Source organism: Sceloporus occidentalis, unplaced genomic scaffold, assembly GCF_023333645.1.
Source record: "Sceloporus occidentalis isolate IW3139 unplaced genomic scaffold, rSceOcc1.0.p SCAF_5, whole genome shotgun sequence".
Lineage (NCBI taxonomy): Eukaryota > Metazoa > Chordata > Lepidosauria > Squamata > Phrynosomatidae > Sceloporus > Sceloporus occidentalis.
In genome coordinates, this window is record NW_028316985.1 from 53258913 (window position 1) to 53285967 (window position 27055).

General features: G+C 38.0%; 1 protein-coding gene across 6 annotated transcripts in view; it reads left to right on the forward strand.

The window, feature by feature from the left end:
• Positions 1-18337, forward strand: part of LOC149312163 (calcyphosin-2-like) — a 37700-nt gene extending 19363 nt beyond the window's left edge. For 4 of the 6 annotated variants that reach the window (XM_089524086.1, XM_089524084.1, XM_089524085.1 and 1 more), the window contains 11 exons: positions 71-138; positions 649-768; positions 3523-3597; positions 4507-4602; positions 4698-4791; positions 8028-8146; positions 10566-10642; positions 11495-11649; positions 12344-12463; positions 15903-15999; positions 17001-18337. In XM_089524086.1, coding sequence (XP_089380212.1) covers positions 71-138; positions 649-768; positions 3523-3597; positions 4507-4602; positions 4698-4791; positions 8028-8146; positions 10566-10642; positions 11495-11649; positions 12344-12463; positions 15903-15999; positions 17001-17176 — 1197 coding nt within the window. In that variant the 3' untranslated portion in view covers positions 17177-18337. Of the gene's footprint in view, positions 1-70; positions 139-648; positions 769-3522; positions 3598-4506; positions 4603-4697; positions 4792-8027; positions 8147-10565; positions 10643-11494; positions 11650-12343; positions 12464-13106; positions 13297-14271; positions 14337-15902; positions 16000-17000 lie in introns of those variants that run through there. The other 2 variants (XR_016281229.1, XR_016281230.1) reach the window with 2 other exon arrangements.
• The last annotated feature ends 8718 nt before the right edge of the window (positions 18338-27055 follow it).

A 27055-nucleotide genomic window follows, 5' to 3' on the forward strand; every position in this document is an offset into this window, starting at 1 on the left:
AGTTACACATTTAGCAAGATTTTCTGAACTACTTTAATTTTAATTTTTCTTTTCCATGGATGCCTTTCAGGAAGATGTAGCAGCAGAGAAGAAAAAGCAAACAGTAGTGGAACAAGTGATGATAGATCAATTATCTAGGTAAACTAATAAATATAAGTGTTAATTTACTAAATGGAAGACTGCAGTTATAAAGATGTGTGTATTCCTTCCCTTTCCAGAATGAAATGATAAACATTAATGCAGTTAATTTAAGTCACAATTCCACTTACAGTAAGCTTAGTTCTTTGATGTCCCTTTAATTTGGAATAATGAAGTACGTGAAATTGGTGGAATTTCAAAAGGTTTGTTAGATTATATCTATATTATATCTCCTGTTGCTAATATTCTCAAGATACTGTAATTCATATGTTACAAATCATACAAAGTAACATAAGATGTTGAGAAAATAAAACTTAAGCAGCCCACATTTAAGCATATATGTAGAAAGAGCTACATTAGTAGCATTAGTAAATACTCAATGAGTTGTACAGTTTTGGTGTGAAGCAGAAAGATTGTGTAATGCAACTATTGTGTAACTACATGAATGGAGATTTACGCCACACAAACAGGATATATGATTTCAACCAACGTTTTTTAATTATTATTTAGAGCAGTGATAAGTGACCCTGAGCAAAATGGAAAGGCAGATGCTTTTGAGAATGATTCTGTTCTTCCAGGATTAAATACAGCACCTCTTCGCTTTAGGAAAAGAACATTGCATGAAACAAAGCAAGTATAAATTATTATATTATTCCCCCCCTCCCCCCCCCCCCCCCCATCATTGAATTGTCAGCTTTGGTTGATTTAAGTTGTGTGCCTATATTTCTTTGTTCTGTGTAATGGAAGACAGTAAACTCAGCAAAGTAAGACCAATCCTGTTTTTGACAGGATTATTATTATTATTTTATTTATTTATTTCATTTATATGCACCTTTGTCCCAGAGTAAGATCCAAGGCAGCACCCAGACAAATCAATTAAAAAAATTCACAATAAAAATTTTAAAACAATTAAAATCACCACACAAAAAAGTATAAAATTATTTAAAAGACATACAAAATTTTAAAAACAGTTGATGAAATATCCCACTAATAAGCTCCCCTGCTTAAACCAAAAGCTGTTTGCCCGCTGATGAAGCAGTTAGATGGGTTCTATGCAAAACTGAAGCTACAGACCTTTTGTTATGTTTGATAAATCACACTGTTTTATATTTTACTGTTCAATTGTAACTAGTAATCATGTTCAATTATTACCACTCTTCAGTTTTGTGGATCATATGGGCCACATCCAACTGTGTTGGTGGAGATACTTTATGGGCCTCCCCCCCCCCCCCCCAAAGTCCCCTTGGAAAATATGTCAGAAAATTAAAAAACGTTCTGCTGAAAATCCTGAGGATGTGAGATTGGAACTGCTGGCTGTTTTAAAAAAAAAAGCCATGTGAAAGAAAGCAGAAGCAACTCCTGATTTCCCAAAATGTCATTTCCGGTCACCATTGGGAGGAAAAATACACCTTGCCAGACATTTGGTATAGCCAGAATTGACCAGCTGCCCTAGACATGTAAAGTGGCGTATAACCCTTGATTTAAAGTAATGTGTAATAGAAACCAGATAATACAGATATAGTGCCCTCTTTAGATGTGAATTGCATGAAGGACTATTATGCAATAACCAAATCTGGTCAACTGTTGTCTCATCCCCAGTTGCCCATGCATTGACAACTGATGTGGACTTTGAATGAGCAGCTGGTTTTTCAGTGCAGATGCTCTTATCAACTTATCAGTGTGGCCATTCTATGATGTGTACCCATTTCTAGGGTAGAGACAGCATCATGCATATGCTCTCAGCCACAGCATGGCACCTCTACTCAGTTCGCATGTAAAGTGATACTTTTGATTTGAGATCCACTAGTTGTAGATTAGGTGTTGTCTAGAGCAACTCCCCTATGAATAAAGGTTACCATGTTTGAGGATATTTTGACCCTGTGTGGTTCAGAAAAGTAAAGGAGGATATTTATTTATTTATTTATTTATTTATTGATGGTATTTAGCTCTAAAGGCTATCAGAGTGGCTTACAATTATTATTTTTAATTAGATGGTTCCTTGCCCTCAGGCTTACAATCTAAAAGACACAACACAAAAGGAGAAGGGAATAGTGGTGGGAAAGGGGATGAGGTCCAGAGGCTCTTCTCTCCCTCTGAGGCCTGGACCAAGGCAGATGGACTGGAGGGAGGGCTCTCTTTCTTTAGGCTAGCCCTGATGGAGCTGGACCTGCCGGTTCACTCCCTCACAGGCCGAAAGATGACAGTTATCATGGAGGGAGGGCTCTCTTTCTTCAGGCTAGCCCTGATGGAGCTGGGCCTGCCTGTTCACTCCCTCACAGGCCGAAAGATGACAGTTATCATGGAGGGAGGGCTCTCTTTCTTCAGGCTAGCCCTGATGGAGCTGGGCCTGCCTGTTCACTCCCTCACAGGCCGAAAGATGACAGTTATCATGGAGGGAGGGCTCTCTTTCTTCAGGCTAGCCCTGATGGAGCTGGGCCTGCCTGTTCACTCCCTCACAGGCCGAAGGATGACAGTTAATGACGTAAGTGTAGAAAAATTTGCACAGTGAAAAGAGTGCTGGAGAGCCAGCATGGCATAGTGGTTTGAGTATTGCACTATGACTCTGGAGACCAGGGTTAGATTCCCAGGGTGATCTTAGGCAAGTCACATGCTCTCAAACTCAGGGGAAAGCAATGGCAAACCTCTGACCAAATCTTACCAAGATAATTCCATGATAGGAAAGCCATAAGTGAGTGGATAGGGATAAGCTTTCTTATTTCTCTTGGACCTGGAGTCATCTAGTGCAACTGAAGGGCAGGAGCTTCCAGAGAGACAAAAGGAAGTACTGCTTCACAACACATAATGTAACTGTGGAATGCATTCCAGCAAAATATGGTGATGAACACCATTTGATCATTTTTAAAAGGGCTTAGCAAAAATGGTGCTCGCTAAGGAAATGAAATTACTTGTTGCCATGATGGCTGTGTGCTGCTTCCAGGGTCAGAGCAGCATGCCTATAAATATCAGATATTGAACAATAGTTGGAGAAGGCTGTTGATTTCTTGTTCAGATTGCAATAAACATCTGGTTAGCCACTACGAAAAACATGTTCATCATTATAGTTTTTGTGGTGAGCTGGAGTGTGTTATTTGGTTCATTAGGATTTTGAGGCCAGGTTTTTACTTGAGAGCCCTGGAAAAGGTTTGCAACCTCCTGAGGTTATGTTACACTAATGAACAGTGAGGGGAACATAACTACTTTCTATGATGTGTGTGTCTGTGTATGTCTCTGTATATTTGTGAGACACATTCACATTTTTGCTTTGTCCTTTCATGATTGAATTCACTTTTAATTCATCAGCATTTTAAGTTCTAAAATCAGTTGGTGTGAGACTTGTCTTGTTTTGCTCACATAGAACTTTAATATTATGAATTCTTTTTACAGAATAAAGACTAGGTCAGCATTAACGGAAAATGTGCTTTCCAATAAATTACGCTTTGATGGTAGATTAATATCAAGGTATGCTAAAAATATTTTTCAAGTCTTTTTTGTCTGTATGTGATATTTTTGTGAGCCCTAGATTGTTAACAAAAATCTGTCTTTCCTTAGTTTGAGAAAATGGGTGTTATAAAGGGGGTGATATCCAGCCATCAGCACTCTTCAACAGATGATACAAGGGATACAAGAACAGTTCAGATTCCTACTCAGTTTTAGAGCCAAGCCAGACATATTAAATGTATTGTAGCACTTCATGTAAGCACTTTTTAAATCAACTATTGCAGGGGATCCAATTTATCCCTCCCCTCTATTGCTATGATCCTGATGCAAATTTTGTCAGCATTGTGGCAGAAGAGGAAAAGGTTAAAACACCTCCCTTAGCTGCAGTCTGAATTCTCAGTGCAGGTTGGAATCACAGCAAATTGCATTTTAACACTATATTCATGTTAAATGCTAAAACTTGTAAATTAGCCTTCATATTTCTTAATTGTATAGAACAACAAGTTGTGAATCTTTTCTTCTTGAGCATGTCCATTGAATGAATAGATTGGCTGCTGTGGCTGAGCCAAAGACCCTCCCAGTTGATAGAATGTTGGAGGTGTGGGGATGATATGCTTTACTCATTACTTTCTCAGAAATTGAGATCATACTTTTTGGGTTGATAGTGTTAAGTGTAGAATTTCTCCAGTAGGTAGTCAGCTTCATGACTAAACACACCCTTGTGCAGGCTACTATAAGTTGTGACAGATCTGGAGGAACTATTTGTACTTCATCTATGAAATTATTCTTATGGCTGTATGATATTTAATCTGCCAAACAAATCTCAAGACCATGTGCATTTCTTGTCTGTTTGGTTGATAGGGATTTTATTAAATAGGGATTTTATTAAATAAAGTTTTAAAAACTTTATATGTTCTGTTAATATTATAGAAATGGGCGTGATGCTTGTCGAGAACTAATTGGATTTTACTTTGCATATGACAAATCTCTGACTGTATATGAATATCGACAGTTTGGTAAAAACAGGTAAATAGGACAAAGAAGAGTTTCTTCAAAATTGTATTGAATCATTGTTGCTTAGTGAATTCACAATAACTTAAAATATTTTTGATTCCATGCAGAACAAATGCTTTACCTTTTATTCAGAAAGGAATTTATAGTCATCAGCGGGGACAAAAGAAAGGAAAACAATACTGCCTTAGTGACTTCTGTGTTGTAAGTATTGTGATTGTTATAATTGTTAAGGAAAATGCAACATGGGATATACAGTGATGGAAATAAAACATGTATGTGAAAGTCACTATGACTAAGCAAAAGCAATTGAGAAGCCACACAGGTGTAAAAGGTAATGTAATTAGCAGTCCTAAATGCCAAGGACAGAAATGCAGAGTGAATAATTGAAAACACCTGAGAATCGATGAGTGGACAAGGTGAAATGATGAAATCATTAATTATGGGTTGAACCATGAGAACCAATCAAAATGGATGTACACGCCCACTGGGTGGAAACTGGCTAAGTGGGTGGTGTTTTACTATGACTATAATAATTGCTTTGATTCCCAATGTATTTTGTGGGTAGTTGTTGGATAGTTGTGGTATTTGTATATAGTAGAATAAAGTAGATCTTTTATATAAGACTACTGAGTTGTCTGGTGTCTTGAGTCAAGATACAAGAGCCAGCTGGATCCTGGAGAAGTGTGAAGACTTCTGTGGAAGAAGAGAGAGAAGGCTTGGAGAGTTTGTCAGGGTCTTCAGCCTATTCTCTGAAACTCTGCTGCTTTAGAGCAAAGCTTTAACCACTGGCCAAAACTGGTCAGCACCGGTGCATAACAAGGTGGTGAGTTAGAGCCAGAGGTGAAGAGCTACAACTCCCATCATCCCTGACAATAATTTCACATAAGATCTAATTCCTCTATAACTATTAGATAAAAACAGCTGGCCTTCAGATCTTGCTTTAATCATTTTCTTATGTTCTGGCATTCACTGTTTTGAGAGATGAACATTGCGCCTGTGTCATATGCGGGTGCGCTATAGACGGCTTCCAGCATATGCTGGAAGCCGCACTAGAAAAGCTCCCGCGACCCGGAAGAAAGAATGGGGCATGCGGGGTATGCGCCACGGGAACAAGTCCCATTGTTTCTAATGGGGCTTGACTTTACGTGGTATTTCCGTTACGCGGCAGGGTCTGGAACGGATCCCCTGCATAAGGGAAGGGAAGCTTGTGGATATATTGATCCAGCATTGCTTACTGGGAACTGTCAGGTAAAAGACCTATTCACATATAGCCTTGCTCCTTGATATCATTTGGCCTCACCCAAATTTTATGTACATCTGTGCAAAGTTCTGCACTATTTCTTCATAGGTATATGTCTTGCCTTAGGAACTGCCTTCTATTGCAAAGCTGCTTACCTGGCACCTAGAGGAACTGTTCTTTAAGTACTGGCTAAGTACACACCCACTTTGTTAGCTGCTCACCATCCCATTCAGCTTCTCTGTTCCAAACTGATTTCGTTGCCTACTCCTGTTCCCTGATTTTGGCTTCCATGCCAGAGGGTCCCCATCTGTGTATTAAATCAACATTTGAGGCATGGGTGGAGTGTGTATGTTTAATGGCATTTTTGAAATTTCAGATCAAAAGCCATAATAATAATCAGGAAGATTTTATACTAGTTTTTCATGACTAATACAGAAACAAAATGATATTTTAATGTATTTCAGTTAATCTACATTCTTTGCCTAAATTGGTGTTATGACTCATTAAGTGTTCTGTTGGCTAAATCTGCTGTATATAACATTACCATTGTAAGACTGCATGTCTTGCTTTTCCCACAAGAGGGCAACCAGGAATAGTCAGGATAGATTATTGAACACAGTTTGGATTTGCTTACTGTTATAATGAAGTGAATCACAAGTGTTTTTTAATGGCTAGTTCTAATTAACAAATTTAGCAAAATCTAATGATATGTATTATACAAATTGTGTATCACAATTTATAGAATATAAAAGGATTACAGCTAAATGTTGAGAGAGCAATTTACATGTTTTAGTTTTAGGTACTAGTTTTTAAGTGTGTGTGTGTGTGTGTGTATAATCCAAGAAAAAAATAACTTGTGTTTAATAAGGTAGATCTATAGATAGAATAGTTCTGTAGGGGAACTTTATGCTCAGTTTGGAAAGGAATTTTTTACATTAAATTTTGAATATGGAGTCAGTGATCTAACAATTGCTTCTGTATCAGAATAGGATTCATAATGTAAAATATCAGAATCCATGCTGTGAATATAATATAGAATCTTGGATCCAATGTTAAATCCAGTGTTAGCTCTATCTAAAACAGACTAAATGGACACCTTTGGGGTACCAAAAAGTGCCAAATCACAGTGACTAATTAATACAGTAAGAGTAAACATATAGGCTGTACAGTCATTTTGTGAATGGAGGAGTATAGCACACCTTGCCTTCAGAGAATGCAAAGCTCCATTCATAGGCAGCATCTGTCGATGCTGCCACAGAAGATAAGACTAGTCTCTAATAGCAACAAATGGGGCAGAAGAGACAGCTGTGAAGGACCAGCTACTCCTTTTTACGCCAGCAAAAACTGGCTTTTCCCACCCTGCCATGGCTTTATGGTGTTCTGGTGACATGCAGCGTCTAAACGCCGTGCCGCCAGAGCTGCTGGCTTCTGGGTGTCATGGGGGCATGCAATGTGCTTACGCCACGCCCCAAGCTGGCTTTTCATGCTGGTCTATACCTGCCCAATGTCTAGTCAAGGTTTGTAGCTGATTGCTAAGAGCCCTTTCATGGTTTGACCATTTGCTGCTGTCTTCATTGTGATTATGGCAACTGGGCCTGGGACTTGCATAAGGGAGTAGATGTGGCCTTTCATATGAATACTGTATGTATATAGGTGGCAGAATTTTCCATACACAGACAAAGAAATGATCACGCACTGTACATTCTCTTTAGGCTCTATGTGGATACCGGTTCTACATTTTAACTCAAGGGGAACACATTTAAGATAAGGAAAAAGGGATTTAAAACTAGAATTGTGAATCTAGAATTGTGAAAAAGCATCTGTATGGCTTTTAACGTATGCTTTTCTAAGGATTATATATTTCTTTACAATATTTCCTGTTTTGATACACAAAAATCCAGTTTGATATATGAAGTCTTTGGATTTAGCCTGAGTCACAATGTTGTATTTTTTATAGATGTGTGTTCATTTTAACCTTACAAGTATATTGGAAAGAACTACCTGCCCTTCTACCTTTTGCACATGTGGGCTGTATGATGATCATGAATCTTGATGCTTTCTAGTGACTCTTGATTCAAGCCTATGTGATAGAGTTCATATCTGTGAAGGTAGTAGTGATGGCTGAGTTATATTTTGTGGGATAGCATAAAAAGAGTGTGCACTTGTAAATAAATCACTCTTACATTATTGCTCACAGGGCGCAGACCTAACTTTTTTGAGCCTTCAGCATCCTAGCCTTCCAGAAAGTATTAAACAGAAGCCACTATTTACAATCCGTGTCACAAATATTGATGAAACTGCTAGAGCTTTTCTCAAGTAAGTGGAAACAGACTAACTGGCCAGATTTTATTTCCTGTCTTGAAAATATGTTCCCAGAGAAAAAGTTATACTTATCTTTAGAGGTTGCACTTCCTGACATAGACATTTATATTTTATTAGAGATATTATGGAATTGTATTGCTGAACCATATATTGTAGAATTTCAGTTAGGAAGATAGAGGGTTTTTTTGTATGTGGGGGGGGGGGGGGTCACAATCCTACCTCTGAAGGCTCCATCCAGACAAACAAAGAGAACTGCTAAAAATGCTGTCTTATTTGTTTTAGAGATTTTTCTTTCAGAAAATTTTTGAATTTTGGACTGGTGTTGGGGCATGGGGCTTCTTCCCAGTTACCCATTTTCTTGCCCCAAAACTTCCTTTCTCAGCTTTTCCTGGCCTTTTTCTGCAAGGAGAAAGGAATAATGCAGATCTTTCCCCTAAGAGTATAACTTTAGTCTGTGCATTTTATACAGCAAAACAGTTGTCTGATAAAAGAAACACAGAACTGTGTATTACATGTACTTTTATCCTCAAAAATGGAGCTCACCCCATCATGCAGCACCCAGGCCTCGAACTGCCAACCTTCCGATCATCAGAATTGGTGTCTTAACCACTAAGCCACTGCAAATGCCCAATGCCTTCCTATAATTCTTGCTCCCTACATCCAGGGACTTCATTGATCAGCAATAAAACCATAGGATTATATTTGGAGGTAAATGAGGATAAATGTTATGGCTGATCATACTTTACTATAGCATTTATATTGGTTAGCACCTTTTATGTGTTCCTTGGAAGCTCTGCGTGACTTTGGGACCAGGTTATCTGAAGAACTGTGATAACTCTTTAGAAAAGGGTTGAGCAGTCACTCAATGGCTACACATATCCTTCACCAAAACCTGGATGGCTCACCTATCCTGTTATGCCCCCACCTCTGAAAGACAAGTTCTTCTTTTCTTTAAAAAGATGTACTCACATTGCACCTCTACAACATGGAAGGACACTTTCACTGTATTTTTGGATGCTCTGGGCAACTACAAACTTTGTGTTGTTAACTGCTTTTGAGGTGACTTTGACCTATGACAGCCACATGAATGAGACACCCCCAAGACCTCCTGTCCTCAACTACTGTACTCTGCTCAGGTGCTGGAGGTTCAGGGCTGTAGCCTCCTTTATGGAGTAATTATATTCAGTGATATATCTTTGTATTTGAAGATCTTGTCTAGTTCTTTCATAGCTACCCTTCCCATTCCTAGTCTTATGATTCCATGATTGTAATCTTGGTTCTGATCAATAATTGAACCAAGGTATGGGAAATCTTTATTTCAGTTTACAACTAGTACTGTAGAAATGACATTCACTTTGTGAAGTCGGAGGCTTTCATGACTGGAATCCATAGCTTTTTATGGGGTTTTCAGGCTATGTGGCTGTGTTCTGGAAAAGTTTATTATAAGAATAAACTCTTCCAGCTCATGGCCACAGAGCCTGAAAATCCCACAAAAAGACTTTCACTTTACTTGATTGTTCAAAAAAGGCCTCCCCTGTGCCTGAAACAGCCCAGACCACCAAAAAACATAGTGAAATTGCCTCATACTTTCCTGATTTTTTTTCTGGCTCTGTGCTGAAAGTGGCTAGCTTTTGTTGCTGTCTTGTTTTTACAAAGTGTCTCTAAGGCTGCTGCCACGCTGCAGTTAATAATAATAGTTTGACACTGCTTTAACTGTAATGGCTCCATCCTATGGAATCCAGGGATTTGTAATTTGTTGTGACATCAAAGCTGTCTGACAGAGAAGGCTAAATATCTCACAAAACTGTAAATCTCATAATTCCATAGCACTGAGTCATGGCCATTAAAATGCTGTCAAAATTGCATTAATTCTGCTGTGTAGATGCAGCCTTAGATGCCATCACTGTGGGACATAGTGGGTAATTAAAATGGTAAGTTTTGGCCCATATTATGCTGCTTGATGCTGCTACCATCATTCTTGCAAGAAAGCTCACCAAAAGAATAGGGAGCCCACCAGAGGGGATGTTGCCCAGGGCCCATCAAACTGAGAACCAGTCCCAATTTGAAGCATAATTTAGTGTCTGGTGTATGACTTAGGTGATGTCATACTATGAATATCTTTAATTTACTTATATTACAATTTTGTACTCTTGTTTATATACACCTGTAAAAAGTATACACATTTATTACCTTGGGGAGGGGAATTATTTTGTCCCTTTATATTAAATTGGTTTCAAAATTTGTGAGCTCTGAGAATCTTATATAAAGTATTTGCATGTTATAGAAAGCTGCCTTCTCCTCCCACCCCCATCCAGGACTTGATTACAGAAGATGATTCTTTGTATTTTTATATCTGTGGAAGTTAGTTGCTTTTGTGTGCAATGTGAATGCTTAATGAATGCATATATTATAGGACTTCTGGTATAGAAAAAGAGGAACATCCTATCAAGCAGGAAAGTGATTGCAGGAGTATTTTTAGGACTGTTCAAGGTATGCATGGCTTCTTTACTTTAAATTTTTTGTCTTGTGACATCTAGACTGCAGTTTACTCCAAAGATAAATCTTATGTTTCTGTGATATGTAGGGTACAGTTCATTCCAAAATAATTTTATAAACATTAGTAGATCTTCAGAATAAATTGGCTTGGGATTGTAAATAATAATAATAATAATAATAATAATAATAATAATAATACATTTTATTTATAGACCGCTATTCCGCAATGATCATAGTGGTGTACAGAACAAAAATGCAGTACAATACAATCTCTCTCCCTCAAGAAGGTGGCTGAAGGGAGGTCTTTTCTTCTTCCAGGCAAGCCTGGTGGAGCTAGCCTGCCTTTCTCTCCCTCAAGATGGAGGATGAAGGGAGGGCTTGTCTTCTTCCAGGCAGGTCTGGTGGAGCTAGCCTGCCTTTCTCTCCCTCAAGATGGAGGATGAAGGGAGGGCTTGTCTTCTTCCAGGCAGGCCTGGTGGAGCTAGCCTGCCTCTCTCTCCCTCAAGATGGAGGATGAAGGGAGTAAATATGTTATTTACTGGCACAGAGTAAGTGCTGTATGTATCCATTTATTTGTTTGTTTTAATATGTTATACCTTAGAATATTGGAAAAGCACCTACTTTGTGTGCATGATTTCCCAAACTGAATTCTCAGCATCTCCACTAAGTTGTATTTACTGCATCAGAGTTGGGAAAGTACTCTGTGTAAGACCTTGGGAATAGACAGTGTTGAGCTAGATGAACCAGTGATCTAGCTTCATGCACAGCAATATCTTGTGCTTTCTGTAAATAATCAATTTCATAAAAACAAATTGTCATAAAAATTTTTTGTTTCTTTCTTCCTAGGTAGGCTAAGAGAAAAACTAAGTAAGAGAGGAGTTCGTGTTGTTACAGGGTTAGGAAAGTACTTCCGAGAGTTAGACAAAAAACATAATGGAGTTCTTTCAAAAACAGACTTCAAGCAAGCATTGAAAATGTTTCATTTAGAAGTTCCAGAAGAGGTATGTTGTCATGAACTTACTCTTTTGAGTGATGCTGTCAGTCTCCATTTGTACATAGCGTTGTAATTTGTATTAAAAAAAATTACGCTGGTTTTGCCAGAAGTAAGCCTTTCCCAGTGCTCTTTTGATTGCTTTCCTTCCCCAGTACTTTTATGGAGAGATAGCTCAAAAGAGGAGGAGGTAACAATAGGCTTGTGATACTCATTCTCCTTAGTTGTGCCATCTTCATCATCTGTATGAGTTCAAAATGCATGTATAGTTGTAACCTTTTGTAATTAATATAGATCCAAAATACGCTGCAGAAATAATCCAGTTTGAGACCACTTTAACTGCGCTGGCTCAATGCTAGGGAATTCTGGGAACTTTAATTTTGTGAGACATTTAGCCTTCTCTGTCTGAGAGAGCTGGTGCCACAATAAACTACGGTTCCCAGGCTTCCCTAGCACTGAGCCAGGGCAGTTCAAGCAGTCTCAAACTGGTTTATTTCTGCAGTGTGTTTTGGAGTACAGGTTGGGTTACACAGTTCAAATATGATGGAATAATAATGATCTGCTTTTGTTACACAGTGTTCAAATTATGACTCACCTTCAAGTGATAACTTGGACTTTGCCACTGTTTTACTATGTAATAGTGTTAAATCTTGTGTCCTCTGCTGTATAGTAATTTATCTGACATACAGAATTATAAATTTTAGGATTTTGAATCTCTGTGGTCAATACTGGATGACAACAATAATGGTAACATTGATTATACTGACTTTACTCGTGCCATTCTTGGAGAAATGAATGAATATAGGAAAGCATTTGTCAGAAAAGTAAGTGTATTTTAATTATTTAGTTTGTCAACAGATAATTGAGTATTACCAATTCATAACACTTTAACTTTATATTTTATAAAGTACCTTTTATGCATTTGGTATTATTAATTAATACAGTTGTACAATGAAAGTTCATGTCTGTTTCTCTTCTCATTTATGAGTTAATTCTCGTTGCCTCAAAGTACTTATTTTGGTCCATTGACTTCTCTGGAGTTACTCAAGAATTTTGGGGACACCAGTCAGTAAAGGCAATAAATAATGCAGTTTTTCATCCAATGCTTTGGATTCCTCGTGGTTGTACTGAACAGGTTTACTAAAATTCTGAATGTGTTTCTCAGTATATGTAAAAGATAGATAACTGTTTCCTTTGTGAAAGGCAGACATATTAGTACTCCATATATAATATATATATTATTTCCAGTGGTAAGAAAAAGTTTATGAACCTGTTAGGAATTTTGCATATTCCCAAGCAAAAATGTTATTAGATCACATAGCTCCACAGTTCTAGATTTTTTTTTGACAAAAATAGTTAACCTGCTTAAACAAATGATGCAAAAATATGGCTCCTTTTCAGCATTTATTTATCCACAACTGATTGCACATTCAATATGTATATCTGGAAAATTATGTGAATCTTTAGATTCAGTACCTGGTGACACCCCCTTGAGCTGTAGTGACATCACGTGTTCCTGCCATTGTTGATCAGTCTCTTACATAAGTTTCAAGGAATTTGGACTCACCCCTCCTTACAGAACTGCAGTGATATTTGATGATTTCCTTGAATGAACAGTTCACTTCAGGTCTTGCTACAACATTTCAATGGAGTTTAGGTACAAGCTTTGATAAGGCTATTCTAAAACAAGGGATTTCTTTTGTTGATGTGCTTGGTTGTTTAGGATCATTGTTGCTTTGCTAACCTACCTCTGATTCAGCTTTAGTTTTCTAGAATATTTTTATACACTGTAGAATGACCCTTCTGCCTCAACAGTTAGAATGCTCACAAAATGCGAACATACTTAGTTCTAATTATTCCATTTAACTGAGCTGTGCTGTCAGGGTTTCACTTTTGCATTTGTTGCTTGCTTAATCTATACATTATTTTGTTTTGCAAGACATTGAATTGATTACATTATTTTGTCTTACAAGACACTGAATTGTTTGATATAAACTCTGCTGGATATTTAGAAAAAAGACTGTTTTTGATTAATGAAGGCTATCTATAGTAAATCTATAGAATTTCAGTAATTATAGTCAGAGTTTACAGACATTTTTTTTCACTACTGTATATAAAGCAGGGGTAGGCAACATTTTTGACCCGGGGGCCAGGTTGCTGTCCCTCAGACAACTGGGGGGCCGAAGCCAAAAAATAAATAATTTAAAAAATTATATAAATAAATAAACCGGGACAAATGTAGGGCAAATTTTTCAAACAGAGGACACTTTTTTTTAAAAAATGGAAGACACGTGAAAAAATTTGCTAATTTTTTAAATAAATGTTAATATAAATGCATGTTTCTGCGGCATCTATAGACAATTGCCCCCCTTGCCCTCACATGAGAGGCCAAAGGCCCCGGCGGCAATCGGCGGCAGGACCGGGCTGGGGCCGGTCCCAAGGCCTCGCCGGGCCGCATCCGGCCCACGGGCCATAGGTTGCCTACCCCTGATATAAAGCCTTTCATGTATACTGGGGTGGCTTTGTGTCAAATTAAGGATTAGATGAGGGAAAGGGTTTTCATTAAGTAGATACTGTTAAAAGGATAGATATTACTTTCTAAAACACTACCTACCTGCAATTTATTTCCTAGCTGTGAATGTATAAGTCGTGGAAGGGTATGCTCAGCTGTGTGATATCCTGAAATGTTTACAACTTGTGAGTATTCTAACTGTTGAGGCAGAAGGATCATTTATAAAAATATTGACAAACATTACAACTTTTGTTAAGTGGAAAGTCACCTTTCCTAAGGAAGGAAGTCCTATCACTGGCTTGCAGAAGCCAGTAGAAATTGGAGGTTGACAGGTAACACGAATGAAGAGATATCAAAGTTGTGAGAAACAAGAGAGCAGGAATTCATTTTCTTGATCATACTGTTAACTGCAATTTTGTGTCAGCTTATCTTGGAGAAAGTCCCACTTAACTCAGTAGGTCTTGTTTCTGACTAGACAGTGGATTTCACTGTTAGACTGTAGGCAGGCAAAGCTTACAAGCTGAGTATATACAGAGATCATATTGGCTCCACCAGCACAGGTACAGCAAGAATAGAGTAGCAATAAAAATGCTGCAGTGTGGAAAGGAAAAACAAGACAGTGATGACAGGAAAAGGATGGTACCATCTTCAAACCAGTTGGCTTTTTGGTGACGAGGGATGTAATCAAAGCCAGGACTGTATGGAAGAGACAACTTGGATAGTTGCTTGTCCCATGCCATGGGCAATTAACTAAATCTCTCCTCCTGTACCACCTTGGCTTGAAAAGCACCTTCCTCAAAAGCCAGACTTTTGACGAAAAGGCAGCTTGGAGCTAGAATCATCCTCCTTCCATTGCTGCCATTTCCCCCTCTTTGTATGAGTGTTGAGGAACTAGAACTACTTATAGGTGGTGTGTCATGTAGTTAAACATTTCTTTATCTTGAAATATGGTAATGAGGATGAATGTAATACAGTGGCACAGTGCTACTGATTGGCAAATAGCTGATTGAGTTGCCTTCAGTTCATTTGTGTAAACATTCAAAAAATGTGTTTGTTACAGTAACCATCCACAACATGACCATTTATGAGAAGGCACTCCTGAATTTTTTATATTGAAAATAATATGTCATATCTTTAACTGCAGGCCTCTCAAACTAATTTACTTTCATCTGCAGGCTTTTCCCTTATACTAAACTGAATGTATGCTTCTTGGTATTTAATTATACCGTCCTTGAAGCTACTAAAATTTCACTTCGTGAAAATATAATTTATTCTTTGAACAGTATCAAGCCAATACAGTTTGGCAGGGATGGGGAAAGGGAGAATTTCACTTTCTGAGTTATCTAAATGTAATTATCAGTAAGTCACAAAACAAACGAGACAGTGAGAAAATACTTCACTGTTTATGCAACAAGAAATATTGTGTTAATTAATTGTTAATCAAAAACAGATTTCTGGGTATAAAACACCTATGTTTTGTTGTGAGTATCAGTGGTAAAGAGCCTATAATCCTGAGGCCATTTTTAAAGGTGTATTTATTCTGAAAGTAGTGCACTTAATTATGCCCTAGTGTTTATGTAATTGTTTAATTTGTGTACTGTCTTTTCCAGTTTTAAATACATGTAGACTTGCAGCAAATATAAATTCTACGTTTTTATGATTTTGTTTAAATAGATACATACTTCTGTTTTTAAATATTTCTGTTGCTTTGTTCCCTCCCATACACTTTTCTGATTGTTACCTGTATTCAGGCTTATATGAAGCTGGACTACAACAAAACTGGCAGTGTGCCTATGATCGATATCAAGAAATGTTATTGTGCTAGAAAACATCCTCAAATCTTAGCAGGTAATTAATGCACCAGAATGTAGTTATTCATTTGTTTTGTTACCAAGACGGTAATGTTATTCTCACTGCTTCTGACTGGTTCTCTAATCTTGTACAAAATGACATTTACCTTGAGTGCTCAGAGAATTTTCAGTATCTTACAAATTGCTGCGTGGATTTGTCTCCAATATTTTGTTTCTTTTGGACTATTCCACCACATGTGAAACCAAGGACCAATTGATTGTTGGTACCGTATTTTCCGGCGTATAAGGTGACTTTTTAAGTCTGCCTTATGCGTTGGAATTATACCCCAGAGACAGGCGAATGGCATAGCCACCTCCCTGTCTCTGGGGTCCTTGCTGGGTCCTCTCCCAGCTAGCTGGCACTCGTGCTGGCTGGAAGGGGCCTCTCTAGAGGCCTGAGAGAGGATCCTCGGCGGCTGGGTTCTCGCCGCCATTTTTTTTCAAAAGGCGGCGGGGGAAGCGGCTCCAGAGCCGGCCGGGCCGAGGAAAAGAACCGGCCCCTTACTCCTTGGCGGTGCCACCGCCGCCGCTGGGGACCCTCCGAACCTCCAGCGGCTTCAGAAGTCCTCTGCAGAAGCCGCCGCCGCTGCCGCTGCCACCCATGATCCTCCGCTCCTCCAGCGGCTTCAGAAGTTCTCCGCGGAAGCTGCTGGAGGATCAGAGGTTCATCCTTCCATGTGCCAGGCATTTTTTCATCTCTTTCATATAGCTCTTCTGTGTACTGCATCCAATGTCTTTTTATTTCTTCTTGATCTTGTAGTATGTTCCTCTTCTTGTCATAGAGCATCCCAGTCCTTGGTTTGAACTTGGCTTTGAGTTCCCAAATCTTCTGGAAGAGGTCTCTTGTTCTTCCTTTTTTGTTGTTGTCTTCTCTTTCCCTGCATAGATTATTATAGTAGTGCTCTTTATCCTTACACACTAGTCATTGAATAGTTTCATTTATGGTTCTGATTTTGTTCCTGTCTCTCTTTTCTTTTGTTTCTCTTCTTTCCTTAACAGATAGTGCAACAGAGGAAGAAATTAAATCTGCATTTCTAGAAACACTGAAAGATGCCTGCAGCAATCCCCATGAAGTTTCATTCTCTGAATTTGAGGATTATTATGAAGGATTAAGTATTGGAATTATGGATGATGAAGATTTTGTTAATACATTAAGGAATCCTTGGGGAATTTAAAAGTGAAGGAAATAACGCATTGACAGTAACATCTAGCTTGAGAAATCAAATACTAGAATTTGAGACATACTAGCCTTTGAATGATAATTTAATTGATTGACCTGAATAGTTTAAAGATAATTTGGTAAACATTTGAAATGTTGTTTGTTCAAATCCATACATATAAACATATGTATTTCCTATAAGTGCAGTCTTTACATAGTTTTGGATCAAATTTATAACGTTTTCCTGCAAGTCAAAGTACTACTAGAACAACATTCTAGATAAAGATGTGTAAAGTTTTCTAAATCTGTGAACTGTAAAATTTATAAAAGTATATAAGTAATAAAAATATGAGAGAGATATAATTGATACATTCTTGATAGTCTTAACTGAAGTACAGCCATTAAACCAGTGGGATTAACACAAGTGTAGATTCACCATTCAACTGTTGATTCAATAAATTTATCCTATTGATAGGATTTAGGCCTATGATGTATGTTTTAGTGAATTTGTATAGATTTAGCCTTGTTTACTTGTTAGCAGAGCACATATACAAATCCTCTACCTTTCTCTGACATTCCATGCTACAAAATGTATCTGCAACTTCTCAGTTACCCTAGTTGTAGGTTCATCCAGTATCATACAATTTTTTTTATTTATATGTTCCTTGTGCCTTTTAAAAGACTATCTTGAAAGATAATCTTGTTGCAGATAATCCAGGAGAGTCTTGCTATAGCAGCTAGACTGTAGAAAAAAAACTGTACAATGAGTTACATAGTTAAGAGTAACTATTCTCATAACCTTTTTAAAATTTTTTTTTTAGTTCACCAGATTCTCTGTTTAGATTTTAAAAACAGTTTCTTGATTATTGTTAGATTTACTCCTATACCTTACCTAATAACTTCTTTAAGTAATTTAGTCCACATCTATTCCATTGCTGCAATCTGTCGTTATTTTAGTTATTTTTAATCAAAACTAATTTAACTAATAGCTCAACTCCATTTGAAGAGGTTGTTTAATATTTCATTCAGTCTAAATGTGCACATTTTCTTTAGTACCGCTAATATGTATTTTATTGCACATGTAAAATAATATAGGTTGCATTGATTTTTAATATTTTTCCATTTTTATGGTTTAAAAATCTTGGAAATTAGTATACGGTAGTCTGATTATAGGAGTCTTAAGATGAAATATACTATTTAATGCTACAGCTTTTCATAACCAAATTTGATTTTCAATTATGTACTATTAAACTATGGATATTTAGTATATTTGCAAGCGTTGCTGTGTTTTATTGTTAATTCTTTTAATGTCATATATTAGTAAAATTATTAGCTCATGTTGTTTGTTGTTGATGTGTGTCTTAAAGTCATTTCTGACTTATGGCAGTCCTAAGGAGACCCTACTATGGGGTTTTCATAGCAAGATTTGTTCAGAGGAGGTTTGCCATTGCCTTTCCATGGAGGCTGAGAGCATGTGATTTGCCCAAGGTCACCCAGTGGGTTTCATAGCCAAGATGGGAATCAAACCCTTGTCTCCAGAGCTGTAATCCAACACTCAAACTGCTACACCATGTTGGCTCTCATTCTTGTTAACATTTCTCATACAGCAGGTACTACTCTTCTTCCTTGAGTAAAAGGACACCTGGGGTATTAGGAAAGACAATGCTTCCTAGCAGGAGAGGGATATGGTGCTGATAGCTATCAGATTATAAAGAGGAGTTATTAACTTCTAAATTTACTTCTTCCATCCTTCTAAGAAAGAAGTGAAGGAACTTTTGGCCTTCCAGATACTGGAGTGTTGTCCTCGGTATCCCTGTCCACTAGACATGTAGGTTGAGGCTAGTGGAAACTGAAGCTTAACACTTGAAGAAAAATAGCTTTCCCATTCTTTTCTAAGACCATCTGCAGTTTCTTTTAAAGATGAAGATCTTCCTGCTGAGTTTAAGCACATCCCTTTTGAAGCATGTTCAGTATCACACTTAGACAGGGTAGGAGGAAGAGCAGGTAATTATAATCAATGTCACCTCATTTTTCTCCATTTTTTTCCTTTAAAGGGAAAACAAAGTCAGAAACATTTGGAATACATTTAAAACACAAGTATTTAAAATAATTGCATATAAATCAGAAATAGTTCCTAGTCTTTTTTGGAGATATCTAATGACTTTTCTTTAATAAGCATCACCAGTTTATTCTATCTCAGCCAAATGTAAATGTTTAAGAATCCACTTGTCTTCTGAATATAAAGTGTCCATTTTCCAGTACTAGACAGACAATAATCTTGCTGCTTTAATCATAGAGTGCATATAGATATAATTTATATCTTTAAAATTCTCTTTTGACATGCCCAACAAGAACAACTCTGGCCTTAACACCATCCTACATTTTCATATAGATTGTATTAACTTTGTGACTCTGTGACTTTTTGCTTTGTCACAGGACCACCACAAAGAGTAAAAGGTACCTTCATGTACCCCTCATTTCCAACAATTGTTTTTTATTCCTTTGTACCTTTTAGATAATCTCTCTGGTGCCAAGTACCATCTGTACATCATCTTATAAAAATTATCTGTCATATTGTAAGATAATAATTCTTTCAAACCCATTGTCCACATTTTCTTCCAATATTCCACCTCAGTGTTATACTCAAAGATCTGAACACAAGTAACTATACAGTCTTTTACCTGTTCATCTTCCATTTGCATTTTCAATAACATATTATACATTTTCCCAATCAGATGCTCATCATCACTACATAAATTCAGTACAAACTCTGTTTTTCTTTATGAAACCCCATAAGTTTCTTACCTGCTTTTAATCTTTCCAATAATTGCTTATAATGATACCAGTGAAAGTCAAGTCCTTCTCTGGCTAATTCCTCCTGAGACCTTTAAAAAAACAGCTTCATTAATCTCCCTTTTAATTAAATCTTTGTAAATAATCCACTTTTAAAATCTCTTCTGAACAAAGTGTCCTGTGGTATTTTTGGTGACAACCTTAATTTATATTTATTCCATGTGCTTAAATTAGCACACCTTATGAAATGATTATCAAAATTTTGGTTACGTTTATCATATCATACCAAAGACATACCACCCACATCTCACATAGTTACCCACCAGGTTTAACAATATGTTATCCTTCAAAGTTATCCATTCTTTTAACCAAACTAGTGAACATGCAGCATAGTACAGTTTTAAATCGAGTATTTCAAGATCTCCCCTTTCTTTAGAATCCTGTAACAATTTTAGTCTAGTCCTTGGTTTCTTGCCTTGCCAAATAAATTTAGATAAATCTTTCTGCCACTTCAAAAAAGGTAACTCATTAGTTAAGATAATCAAAGATAATGTCACACCATTCCATCTTTCTAAATCCTGTCTAATTTCCTGCCAAGTCTTTTCATAATTTTTTGAAAATAGGTTTGAGTTTTTATTTGTCAAGTTATTTCACTTTAGCCTCAACTGTAAATTCAGATAAAGATTCTAACGGCTCCTTGGAGCTGAGGCAATGCGCCAGCATAGCATGGGCTGAGCCTGTGCTATTCTGGCCCTGGTGCTCACCTGGGTCAGTGTGTGGATAGGTAAGTGTTTAAACCAACCGAAGTCCCCATAACCGAAAAAGGCCAAGATAATAACCAAACAAAACAACCGAGGGGCTCTGGTAAAAACTACAAGGGAATGACAGCACCCTGGAGCAAAAAAACAACATTGTTTTTTTGCTCCAGGGTACTGTTATTCCCTTATAGTTTTTACCAGAACCCCTCGGTTGTTTTGTTAAGGAAGTGTTTACACATCTGTCCCTGCATCAACCTGGAACCTGTTATCAGCACCTTGCCACGCCATTGCTCATACTCAGAAGCTCCCTCTTGCTGCGTCTAATGTGGAAACAGAGTATCTAGTTACACCCACATGGCCAGGTGTCCTGCTTCCTTGGCACAGCAATGGGACAGGGGCATCTGAGCATGAGCAATGACACGGCAAGGTAAGGCACACGGGGTGCTGTCTAAACAGCTGGGGTTTGCTATGGAATTTCCAGGGATCTCAATGGCAAGCTAGGGGTCAAATTGTTTACCCTGGGGTTGTGCCAGCTCCACCAAATCTGCAACCGAACTGGCAGAATTGGGTCTGATTCTGACCTCGGCATTATCTGAACTAGACAATGTGAGGCCAGGAGGAACATGCCTCATTTGGCCCATGCAGGCAACCCCATAATTTCTTTTCATCATGGTCATGATTAACATATTAGTCTTTTGTGTGATAATTTTAAATCCTGAAACAGATCCAAAACTGTCTTGATTAACATATTAGTCCAGCAAGGCAAAATCAGTTCCAATGGATCTTCCAGGGCTATGATGACATCATCAGCAAACACTCTCAGTTTTATTCTTCTTTTAATTTTAATCCTTAATTTTCTCCTTCTTTCTAATCACTCTTAATAAAGTCTCTAGTGGCAAACTAAACAATAATGGTGAAAGTGGAAAACTTTTCTCAAGTCTTTCTGGGTATCACAACTTCTAGTCAGTTCTTCATTAATCAGAATTCTTGTTGATTGCTCATTATAAATCACCTTTACCTGGATATTGAAATTATAGCCAAAGTCCATCTTTTCTAATAGAGCTAACAAAACGTCCCAATTTAAATTGTCAAATGCCTTTTCTGCAACCAGAAAAACCCAATGCAGCTTGTCTTTCATGCTTGTCTAGCATTTCAATAATAACTGATACATATCTTAGGTTGTATCTTAGTTGCCTTTTAGGTAAGGAACCACATTGGTCTTCATGAGTATAGTCTTGTAATATTCCTTTTATTCTAGTAGCCAAGACAGAAACAAGTTGTTTATAATCATTATTCAATAAGGAAATTGGTCTATAATTACCAAATCAGTTTCTTCTCCTCCCTCTTTTAAGATTATTATTGCTTGTTTCCAAGAATCCATAATTTTAAAGGCAAAGATGAATTATATGTTGTTTTAAAATATGGAGCTAAATCCTATTTAAACGTCTCATCATCTAAAGCTGTGAAGCCGTCTGGTTCTGGAGCCTTCCTTCTCTTTACCATATCAATCACCATGTATGCCTCCTTCAAAGTAATCAATCCATTCAGTTGTCCTTTTTGAATTTCCAACAAGTGATATGGGTCTAAATAATTTCTGATCTCTTCTTTTGAAGCTGGATTCTTATATAAATCTGCATAAATTATAAAAAATAAGTCCATTTTGTAATCCTATAGTTTCAAAAGATTTGAGCAATTTGACTTGGTTTCACTTAATAACATTCTTTGATTTTCCATCCAGATTCAGAAACTAATCCATTAAAGGCCTGAAACAGATGGCTCAGATGCAGCAGTGCATGGCTGCTCTGGTGCCATTTGCAACGGGGCAACCACATGCACTTGGCCCTGATCCGGGCTGCCTGAAGGAGCAGATCCTATAAGATGGTGCAGCATTGAAACAACTTCTGCCCACGTTCAGAGTGTGTGTCATCTGAACGCTACACCTTAAATGCAGCAGGAAGCCACATCATTTGGCCCGTGTGTTTTGGGCCAATGTCTCCCATTAATACCAAATTTTCAAAGGAGGTTTCAAGCAAAATCTGTAAGAGCTTAAGAAAAAATTATGACCTGTTCTCTGTAGGAGCATAAACTCCAACTATGAGTATTTTTTTCTCCTTGAAACTGAATCTCTATTTACACATTCCCTACATATATACACTCGGTCCTTCTTATATATGGATTTTTTTATACACAAATTCAAGCCTCCACGGTTTGAAAATATTTAATGGGACTTGAGCATTCACAGATTTTGTTATACACGGGGGATCTTGGAACCAAACTCCAGCATATAACAAGATGTCCCCTGTATTGTTCTCATTTTCAACATACATTTGGAGTCAATTTCTCAGGTGTCATATATATCTGGATACGTCATTTTATAAAAACTCTTCATGGTAAGTTTCAACCCCTTTGGCCACATTTTTTCATTGCTCCAGTTGTATATTATATATACAGTGAGTCCTTGTTATCTGCAGGGGTACTGTTCCACCACCCCCATGGATTCTCCATCAATCTCTCTCTTTCCTTCCTTTCCTCCCTTCCTCCCTCTCTCTCTCTCACGCCACTTGCCACCGCCCACTAGCTGTTTGGCAAATTTGGTCTGATTCCTCAGCAAAGGCTGTCTGTCATAGGATACCCTACCTCTAGCATTGCTGATGTCATCATAGGCTCTTGCATGCAACACCTCCACCAAGGATAGATTGATTTTGGTGATAAAGAGATTAAAAGCCTCTTAATTAGATGCCCATTTAAGTTGGTTTTGATTGTGTATCCAAGAGGTTGTGAAGGACAAGGTTAAAATCTGAAAGTAAATTGAAATGATTCTAGATCATTATTTTAAAATCTTCAGAGACAGGAGGCTACCTCTTTAAAAACCTAAAACTTTTCCCCTTAAGATAAAAGATGTCTACTAAAAATATTTTCTAATACTGTTTCCAAGTTTATATACAGTCTTCTCTAGATTCTTACTCATAGTAAATTATTTATAGACCCGTCTTTTTGGTGGAACTGTGTGATTTATAAATTATCTCATTTTCCACTGCTCAGATTATCTAATCTCATATGTCTTCCTTTGACACTGAAGATTTTACGTTAGCTGGGAAAACTGAAATGACAAGTACATAAAAATCACAGCCTGAACATATTCTAGATACATAGACTGAGCAAGGATTCCCTTCTCCAACAAGTGATAGGTGTTGTAACTGAAAACATAAACCATCTGTCTAGCAGGTATGCATATGGAGAGTTTCATGTATAGCAGTATCTGTAGATCAGTAGAATATAGCCATTACATAGAAGTAAGTTCCACTGAAAGATTTAAGAATAGTGGTGTGCAAAAACAGCAGGATTCACTGCGTGGACTACCTGCTCCCATTAATATGGATGTTACATCAGCATAAGCAGCCAGTGAAGGTGCCCACAACATCCAACCCAGTCAAAGAAAGCCGAGTGGCCCCTTTCTCCCTTTCCCCGCCACTGGTGGGGTATCCTTGGGGCCTGAAGCCCCAAGGACACCCCTTTCCAGGCCGTGGGGAAACAACGTTTTGCCACTTCCCTGCGGCCTCGAAAAGCGGTGGCAGCTGAGGCCCCGATCCGTTGTGGAAAGGGTCGGGTGCAGGCCACCCCAAACTGCCACTGACTTCTTTTCCTGCATCTACCATGCAGAGTTACATTTAATATTAACATATTTGGACAGTCATAGGATCATTCTGTACCGGATTTTTTATACATGGATTCAAGCTTACATGGTTTGAAAATGTTCAAAAAAGTATAAATTTCAAATATCAAACCTTGATTTCCATTTTTAAATAAAGGACACCATTTTGCTATGTCATATTTAATGGGATGAGCATACATGGATTTTGTTATCCACTGGGGATCTTGGAACCAAACCCCAGCGTATAACAAGGATTCACTGTATTGTTCTGTTTTCCATTGTATTCCCTGCTTTAAGGGATTATGGCTATGGGAGTGAGTCAGAGATGCAGTGAATTGTAAATTATCTAGAGGCCACCATTGTTGTCATGGTGCTGGAGTAGATCAGAATAGATTGAGGTGGGAATCACATTTCTTCATGTGTTAATCTGCAACCCTGTGTAGCACTAGGAAGGATAGCTATTGGGAAGTTCCAACCCCTTGGCATGAACCATTCTTGCTAAGGCACTGGAAATCATAATGCTGATTGGGGAGAAGAGGCCAATAATGAGAGCAGACATCCATATTTACCTTGTCAGCAAACTATTATTATTATTATTATTATTATTATTATTATTATTATTACCTGCCTCTCCTCCCGGCTCAAAGCGGGTTACAACATAGTTAAAACACAATCATTACATAAAATACATATATTAAGCTGCATCTCTATGCAATATTTATATTACAATAAGTATAAATATAAAACATGATATTGAAACACACACACATGCCCAAAGCAATACTTCATGGCTGGAGAAAGTATACAGACAAACAAGATTGCAGCAATCAGATTCATTTTAGATTGTTGGGTTTATCACAGCATGAAAAAGCTACGGTTGATCTTAGGAAATGAGACTGAACAAATTTGGACAAGAAGCTTATTGTTTGGATTGTCAGAAAGAAAGTGCAAATGTCCTGTGTACAAAAAAACCTCTAGAGCAGGACAATACCCTTATCCAATTTTCCTCTATACAGGGGTATTGTTCGGCTCTAGAGGCCCTGTCTAGTTTCCTTCTGGGGGAAACGGTGGCTTAGTGGTTAAGATGCCGACTCTGGCGATTACCAGGTCAGCAGATCGACAGTTCTAGACTCAAGTGCTGCATGACGGAGTGAGCTCCATCGCTAGTCCCAGCTTCTGCCAAACTAGCAGGTCAAAAGCATGTAAAAGTGCAAGTAGATAAATAGGTACCACTTTGGTGGGAAGGTAACAGTGTTCTGTGCAATCATGCTGGCCACATGACCACGGAGTCATCTTTGACAACACTGGCTCTCTTGGCTTAGTCATGGAGATGAACACCACCTCCTACAGTTGGGCACGACTTAACAATCTTGTCAAAAGGGAAACCTTTACCTTTACCTAGTTTCCCTCTTAAACTAAAAACTAATTTTTCTCTTATGGAGTAAGAGTAAATAGAGTTTAATTTAAAACTGATTTATTTATCACCAATTGCCTGTCCACACCCCCTCTTCATTTGATGGAATCTCTTTGTGCTTGGTTAACGGTTGTTTTTACATTGTTTGTACATAATATTTCAATTAATAGCCCAAATCAAGCAGAGACCTCTCATGGTCTGCTCTTCAGACAGTAGAAACAAAAGAGAAAGCAATTCTTGCCCCAGAAACATTATAAGGGGCAGTAGTTTGATTAAATGAATGGTTTGAAGGCTACCTGAAGTGAATATAGCACAAATGTCTCATCTTTTTACTTAGCTGCCCAGCCACATCAAAATGACAGAGCAAAATAAGAGCTTGAACAGTTTCTTTGTGTAGCAGAAGTTTCCAGGTGATTTCAACACCTAAGACATGAAATGACCAGCTGCTTTACTTAGGCACGTTACAGACTGCCATTTAGTACGCGCTCTGCGCGTACTAGGATTAGAAAGGGGCGTGCTAGGGTTAGAAAGGGTCTTACCTTCCTAACCGGCCCTGTCCCTAGTACACGCGGAGTGTGTAGTAAATGGCGGCACCCGTCCACACGGGCGCCGCCTTCTTTATGTCTCAGACGCACAGCGTCCGGACGTGGCACGGCGGAAGCAACGCCACAAGTGTGCGCCTTGCGCCTCGCGGCGCCACTTCCGGGTGCCAAGAAGAAGCGCCATTTTGGCTCTTCTTTTTAGCTGCGCCGGGAAGCCTCGTGGTCTGGCCACTGGGGCTTCTCGGCGCAGCTAATGATGGCGGCGGCAGACTTCCAGCTTTTGAGCGGTCTGTAACGCGCCTACGTTTCATAGAAATAGAATCACACTTGGTCAGAGTTTTCCTTTCTTTCAACCATACAGCTGGTATATGACTGATTAATGAAAAGACTTGGTAAATTAAAAACATTTTTACTGAATTATTTCTCCCCTTAAAATTGAACATAGGTGCTTATTCTGGATGTGCTACCCACTTTTATGGGCACCATTCCAAACACATACAATTCGAGGGCTATCAATAATGCACACTTCAACCTGGCAGTCAAAATAGATGTCAGACAACAACATAAGAACAAAACAAAGCCTCTATAACTTTCACCCCATAAAGATCAAAAAGCCTAGAAGGCAAAAAACGTAATATATTCCAAAACTTTCTCAACATATCTATATACTAGCTCTTAAATGGGCATGAAGAATATTTCTTAAGCAGGAAAAAAGTCCTTGTGGAGTAAAATGCTC